General features: G+C 39.0%; 1 protein-coding gene across 1 annotated transcript; it reads left to right on the top strand.

Moving 5' to 3' along the window:
• The first annotated feature begins 338 nt into the window (after positions 1 to 338).
• On the top strand, positions 339 to 917 carry LOC138870186 (uncharacterized). The gene has a single exon (XM_070147972.1). The coding sequence runs from the start codon at positions 339 to 341 to the stop codon at positions 915 to 917; it is 579 nt and encodes a 192-aa protein (XP_070004073.1).
• Positions 918 to 7,682: the final 6,765 nt, after the last annotated feature.

The raw sequence follows: 7,682 nt of genomic DNA on the forward strand, positions 1-7,682 counted from the left end.
AATAGGAAGGAAGGAACAAGCCATTTATTATCTCAGTAAGAAGTTCACCCCATACGAGGCCCAGTATTCTCTATTGGAATGCACCTGCTGTGCTTTGACTTGGGTGGCTCAAAAGTTGAGACATTACTTCTATGCCTATACTACATATCTTATATCAAGGATAGATCCTTTGAAGTACATCTTTCAGAAGCCTATGCCCACCGACAAGCTACCCAAATGGCAAATCCCGTTGAGTGAGTTCGACATTATTTACGTAACTCAAAAAGAGGTCAAGGGACAGGCACTAGCAGACTACCTCACCGAAAACCCCGTGGATGGAGAATACGAACCCCCTGAAAATGTATTTTCTCGATGAAGAGGTATCATTCATAGGAGAAGACATTGCGGAATCTTATAACGGATGGAGAATGTTCTTCGATGGAGCAACAAACTTTAAAGGAGTTGGCATAGGAGCAGTCCTAATATCAAAAACCGGTCAGCATTATTCGGTTTCTGCCAAACTTAGGTTCCCCTGCACCAACAATATGGTCAAATATGAAGCCTGTAACTTGGGGCTCAAAATGGCCATTGACATGAATGTTCAAGAGCTGCTAGTGATTGGAGATTCAGAATTGCTTGTAAATCAGGTACGAGGCGAATGGACAACCAAAAACTCCAAGATACTACTGTATCTACATCACGTACAGGAATTAAGAAAGAGGTTCACGAAGACAGAATTCCAGCACGTTCCTAGAGTCCAGAATGGGTTCACCGATGCATTAGCTACCCTATCATCTATGATACAGCATCTAGACATGAATTTTATTGATCCCATTCTGGTGAAAATCCATAATCAGCCAGCTTATTATGCCCATGTCGAAGAGGAAGCAGACGGAAAGCCTTGGTTTCATGATATCAAGGAATATTTGGCAAAATGAGAGTACTCGGAGCTTGCTAATCCTATTCAGAAATGCACACTTCGAAGATTGTCCAACAACTTCCTTCACAATGGAGGAATCCTGTATAGGAGGACTCCTGATTTGGGACTATTAAGATGCGTTGACACAAAGTAAGCATCCAAGCTGCTAGAGGAAATTCATGTTGGGACTTGCGGTCCACATATGAACGATTTTGTCTTAGCAAAGAAGATACTTCGGGCTGGTTACTTTTGGATGACTATGGAAACAAACTGCATCCAGTATGTACAAAAATACCACCTCTGTCAGATACATACAGACATGATAAAGGTACCTCTAAGCGGGCTTCACACAACAAGCTCATTGTGGTCGTTCGCCACCTGGGGGATGGATGTTATTAGACCAATCGATCATGCTTCTTCCAACGGACACAGGTTTATCTTGGTAGCCATAGACTATTTCACCAAATGGGTTGAAGTAGCATCTTACAAAGCAGTAACTAAGAAAGTCGTGGCAGACTTTGTCCGCGACCGCATTGTTTGTCGATTCAGAATTCCAGAGTCAATCATTACTGATAATGGCTCTAATCTCAACAGTGAATTGATGAAAGCTATGTGCGAAACTTTCAAGATCAGACACAAGAATTCCACAACCTACAAGCCTCAAATGAATGGAGCTGTAGAAGCTGCCAACGAGAATATCAAGAAGATATTGAGGAAAATGATAGAGAAGCATAAACAGTGGCATGAGAAGTTATCATTTGCTCTACTGGGGTATCGCACCACAGTATACACATCAACCGGGGCAATCCCCTATATGTTGGTTTACGGTATAGAGGTTGTCATTCCCGCTGAGGTATAAATTCCCTCCCTAAGGATCATACAAGAAGCTGAGCTCGACGACGCAGAGTGGGTAAAAAGTCGTTATGAAAAACTAGCCCTTATAGACGAAAAGAGAATGAATGCAGTCTGCCATGGTCAACTCTACCAGAACAGAATGTCCAGAGCCTTCAACAAAAGAGTCAAGCCAAGACAGTTCACACCAGGGCAGCTGGTATTAAAGAAAAATTTTCGGTATCAAGATGAAGCCAAAGGGAATTTCTCTCCCAATTGGCATGATCCATACATGGTTCACCGGGTTCTGACAGAAGGAACCCTCATACTTGCAGAAATGGATGGGGAAGTCTGGCCAAAGCCGATTAATTCAGATGCAGTCAAGCGTTACTATGTGTAATATTTATGCTTTCCTTATAGGATGTAAATTGAACTGCACCTGACCTGATTTCTATTTAAGAGAGGATACGTAGGCAGCCCTATAGGTTCGGTCACAATTCAATAAAAATTTCATGTTCCCCGCAATTGGAAACTGGGGCAGAATTTTGAGGAGGACCCTCAAAATTCCGAAGTCATTTCAGCCGATCGTCACACGAGCAGCAGTCAGAAACATCAACCCATCAAACTAGGGCAGAATTTTGAGGAGGACCTTCAAAATTCCGTAGTATGAGAGGTTGCAATGTCCTGAATTGCATCACAGTCATCGGTTCATTTAAAAACTATTTTTAATTATACATTTATGTCATACTTTTATAAAATGATGCATGATTCTTATTGAACTACTTTGTTTAAGCAACGCTACCCCAATGATACAAACGGTATCACCAGATCAAAGCCAAACGAATCAAGCAAAGCCAGCGGGGATACGAACTAACCTTCCCCTTACAAAACTCATGGTTTTTCTTTGGATGCAGGCACTAAGATTGCGAAATCATTAAACATACTATACGTCCATGGGATAAACATTGTTCAAAATACGAATCTCTGAACCATTGCACTTGCAAACATTTGCTATCAGCATACACCAGTGATGTCCCGTATGTCACAATGCTCCCAGTAATCACAACACCACAATCTACTATCAGCTAAGAAAACTCTATTGTCACTGGTTATTTTATTTCTTGCATAAGGCTACCATTCTGCCTTTCGAGACTAAACGTTGTCTCCATCTGCATTCTTGCATTGCATAAGGCTACCATTCTGCCCTCCAATTTGCATAAGGCTACCATTCTGCCTTCCAATTTGCATAAGGCTACCATTCTGCCTTCCAATTTGCATAAGGCTACCATTCTGCCTTCCAAGACTAAACGTTGTCTCCATATGCATTCTTACATAAGGCTACCATTCTGCCTTCCGAGGTTAAGCTCTACCTCCATCTGCATTCGCATTTTTTGCATAAGGCTACCATTCTGTTTTCCGAGGCTAAGCTCTACCTCCCACTTTCGTCGAAACTCAGCACTATCCCAAGCACTATTTATCTCATTTTCTTACGGGCTAAGCTCTACCCTTCAATTTGCAAGACTAAACTCTATCTTATTCGCATCATACTACTGCATCTTTCATGGTCTAAAATATCGCCAACTCATCCGAAGGCATCATCGTTCGGACGCACCATCTTCATAGCCCGAGAACACCATGTCATGACCTGAGGATCTCTTTCAATCTTTTGCATAGCATTATTCAAAGGCGTCATGGTTCGGAGGCACCATCCCCATAGCCCGAGAACATCATTTCATGGTCAACGAATACCTTATCATACGCTTCATGGCCCAGGACATCATGGTCAGATGACGCCATTCCTAACTGTCCGAAGACAACATTCATGGTCCAATGGGAATTTGCATCATGTTAAAAGTTATGCACAATATATGCTTGTATTGCTTATTTGCAGGTAACACGGCGAGAAATGGCTATCCCAGCAGGAGTGATCCCACTCCAGTTCCCGCATCCATACCAAACTTAACCATTCCTGTAGACCTATCACTCGCTCGGCTTTAGATATTGTGTCTGTTCTTGAAAAGTCTCCAGCAGCATACTCCGCTAATGGATCCTGAACTACATACGGCCCGATTCCTGTAAATCAGGGGTATGTAGGAAGCTCAGAAGCCAAGGTGTGGCCTAAACCTCTTCAAACCGTTTCGCTCGATCAAAATTGGCCATCATTTCTTTACCCGAAAACTCTTTCATTCTTCCCAGGTAAAGAGGGGCAGTTGTTGATACTCAATTTTTTCCTATATATTTTTAATATACAAAATACCTTCAAAATAGAATATGTATGCATATATAAGCATGTCCAAGGGTTTTATTATTTTTTCATATTTTTAAAGGTTTTTTTAATTGATTTATATTCACTTTTTTATCCATAAAATCCCAATAATTATTTCCAAAATTATTATTTTGATGATTGATCTATTGTATTTCTATATTTATGCCAAATATGTCTAAATTAATTTTTTACAGTATTTATTCAATATTTTTAAAGCTAAATTGCACAAAATTGCAATATTAGCCATTTTAAAGTTTAATTATGTTTTAGATGCATAAAGTTAGATGCTGTATTTTTAAATTGTTAATTATATATTATAAATCACTTTAGTACTTTCAATTTATTTTTCAAAAGCCATTTACTATTTTTTATAAATTTAAAAGGGAAAACTGGCTATTTAAATAACAGCCTCTTTTGTATTTCAAATCTAGCCCGAATTGGACCCCAGATTCCCAGCCCAATTTTAATTTAAACCCGACCCTAACCTAATTTTAACCCAAGCCCAAACCGGATCCCCACCTACCCCGTTCAAGTTGGACTGTTGATCATTCAGATCAACGGTCCCTATTCACCCTTCCATAATTAAACCCAAATGACCCCCTAACCTACTTCATTTCCCACCAACCCGCCGCCCTTAAATCCCCTTCCTCTCTAATTCTCTTTGCATCCCCACTCAAACCCTAGCTGCTGCCACCCAAACCAACCCTAATCCCCTTCGATTCTCACTCAATCCATGGACTCCCATGGCTGTTTCAGACATATGCCGGTCTTCTATCTCTTCTAGTTGCCTGTTTCCGTGATTTCATGGAAAGATCTCAAGTATATCTAGTCCATACCTTGCTCAACTTCTATCTATGGTCTTTTCCGGCCATCCATGGCCTTTCGAGTTAGATCCATGGCTTTTCCGGCTAGATCAGTAACTTTTCTAAGTCTTTTCACTTTTTTGGGTTCTCTGAAACCCTAACTTTAAAGGCTTTCCGATTTTCTTTCAGATCTGTCTTAGATCTGTGTATGTTATGAACCTCTTAAGAGTTTTCCTCAGAGGTTTTTCGATTTTTCAAAAGCGACTCTTCGTCTTCAACAATTAGGGTTTTCCTAACCTCTTTTAAAAGATTTCTTCTCCGATTTTCAATGTTGTTTTATTGTTTAACTATGTTTAAACGGTTTCTTTATGTTTTTATTCTACCTAGTTCGTCGTATTAAAACCCTAAGTATCTTTGGTTTTATCCGGAGTTCTGGAAATATCTTTGTTCATTTTGTATGTATACTTGTTTCGATTGAGTTCTTTGTGTTTAGATCTTTTGATTTATTGACTGATTCTGAGCTCTTACCATTTTCTAACTCGATTTGTTAAACCCCTAATGTCTTAAAGGTTTTCCTCACTTGTTACAGTGAGCCTTTTAAAGACTTCCTTTACTTATTTTGGTGTGTTGGTCTGATCTCCTCTACCTATTGCTATATGTTAGACTGGTTTCTTTATTTTTGGATCTATGTGACTACTTGACTTATTGATTACCATGTTTCGAGTAGTCCTTAGCCTACTCATGTCACCTTTGTATGTTTGTGTTCATCTAGTTTTCTTCTTTTTGTCAATATGTTTGACCTTGCATGTCTGATACGCCTGTTCATTTTTTTCTATTTATATGTCGAAGTGCAGAATCATGAATCCTTCTTGATTGATCTTGATTTCCTTAAGTTATGGTTTGATTGCAAGGTTTTTTTTAAACCCTTAATTTTACTCATTTGTTTAAATTGATTGATTCCCTTCTTTTATTTGTTGTGATGTTTCACCCCTGCTGAATCCTTTCTCCAATTAAGTATATTCTGTACCTAGACTCAATTGTATGCCCTATACTTTTACTATCCCTTATATGATCAGAAATCAATCTTCCTAAAATTGATTTTCTTTCCTTAATTATCCATGTTAGTATCCATTAAGCAGTAATTCCTTGATTAAGGGGGAATACTTGTATTAATTGATTCTGATTGTGATTACTTCCTTATTTGTGTTAAACATTCACTTGTTACCTTATTTTCCACTTATTTTCAAATCTATAAATACCCTAAGTCTTTCATTAACAAGAAATGAACAATTTAGTTCAAAGCACACACTTACACACTCAAACTCTCTCTTTCTCTACTACTACTTGTGCTACTGCCTTGTCTAGCCGGCTGAAAGCCAAGGCTAGACTGTGGAACTCTGATTACTTTACCTTTTTTCTGCACTTTGCTCCTTCAACTGGTATGTTCTTAGTTTAAATTCTAAAACTCAACTCTATGTGTTCCCTTGTTTGTCAATCCTTGTCTCTTTCTGCACTAACTTAATGGCTCGTGTTAAATTGTACCTTTTGTTTACTGTTTTACTCAGCGTGCTTAAAATTCTGCCCTTCTTTGTTCAAATGTGATCAGCATGTTTACTTGTTCCTGTTTATGCCCCTCAACTAACATGTCTCCTAATGTACTTGATTCATGACTAACTATGTGTTTCTGATTTGGGTCCTCTATGTCCCCAACCCCCTATTTCCCTATTTGTAATTGCTGAAGTTGTACTGGGACCTATTCTATATGTGCTGATTCCCTGCCCCTTTCAAAACTGTTTTCCCTAAGCAACTCTTCTGTTGTTGTTGCAAAATTTACTTCAAACCAATTATTTTTTAAAATTGTTTTCCAACTCACTCTCTTAAATCTATGTCAAGAACTCTCACATGTACTCTTAGATCATTAGGTTCTGCCCCTCTTGTGTGAGCCTTGCTTTGGGACCCTTGAGCTCCCTATGAACTTGGATACATAAGAGCTTGCCCTTCCATACTTCACTTACTCTTGGCTATGCAATCTGGGTGTGAGCACTGCCCGGGATCCCTTGAGGTCCTTAGGGAACTCTAACACAACCAGATACGAGAAAGGCTTTGGAACAATATTGGCATTTGAGGTGGTTTGTTACATAACTCAGAGAGGAAGTCACAATCAGGCTTCCTATAATTGTAACTTCTTATTTTTCATTCTTTATGTAATTCTATCACATGGTCTGTAATAATTTGTAAAAAAGTATTGGGTGGCTAGTAAAAAGGGATGAGGAAAGTGCTTACCCTAACCTCGGCGAACTAGTGACGAGGCTAGGACCAGACTACCAAATACATTTGTGCAGTTAAATCATATACAACAGAAAATAAAAGCAAAACTTGACAATTTAAGATATGAAGGGGGAATCATGTTGCGGGGGGCAACAATTAGCAACAGAAACCAATAATTAAATGTAAAGAACATCGTAACTCAATTATCAATAGAAATCAAGAAAATTAAAGACAAGTGCACGACATCACCTTTCGTGCTTTTACTCTCGTCCTCATCATAAAATCAATAAAATCAGCACGGCATCACCCTTCATGCTTTTACCTCACATAATCATGGCACGGAATGATCCTTCGTGCATTAACACTCATATCATAGAACGGAATTATGTATCGTGCGGCACGACATTACCCTTCGTACTTTACACTCTTCCTCACAAAATCATACACGGCATCACCCTTCGTTCTTTAACACTCTTCCTCGCCCAAACAACAATCACAAAGCAATAAGGGCAATGGAATCAACAAATTCATAATAAAATTCCGGCAAGGGAACAATAGCACAATAATCATATCCCGGCAAGGGAAACAATATCAAGATAATAACATCCCGGCAATA

This window comes from Nicotiana sylvestris, chromosome 6 (genome assembly GCF_000393655.2).
Source record: "Nicotiana sylvestris chromosome 6, ASM39365v2, whole genome shotgun sequence".
Lineage (NCBI taxonomy): Eukaryota > Viridiplantae > Streptophyta > Magnoliopsida > Solanales > Solanaceae > Nicotiana > Nicotiana sylvestris.

Coding starts and splice junctions, on each gene's coding strand:
- LOC138870186 (XM_070147972.1), top strand. CDS start 339: ATGTATTTTCTCGATGAAGAGGTATCATTCATAGGAGAAGACATTGCG.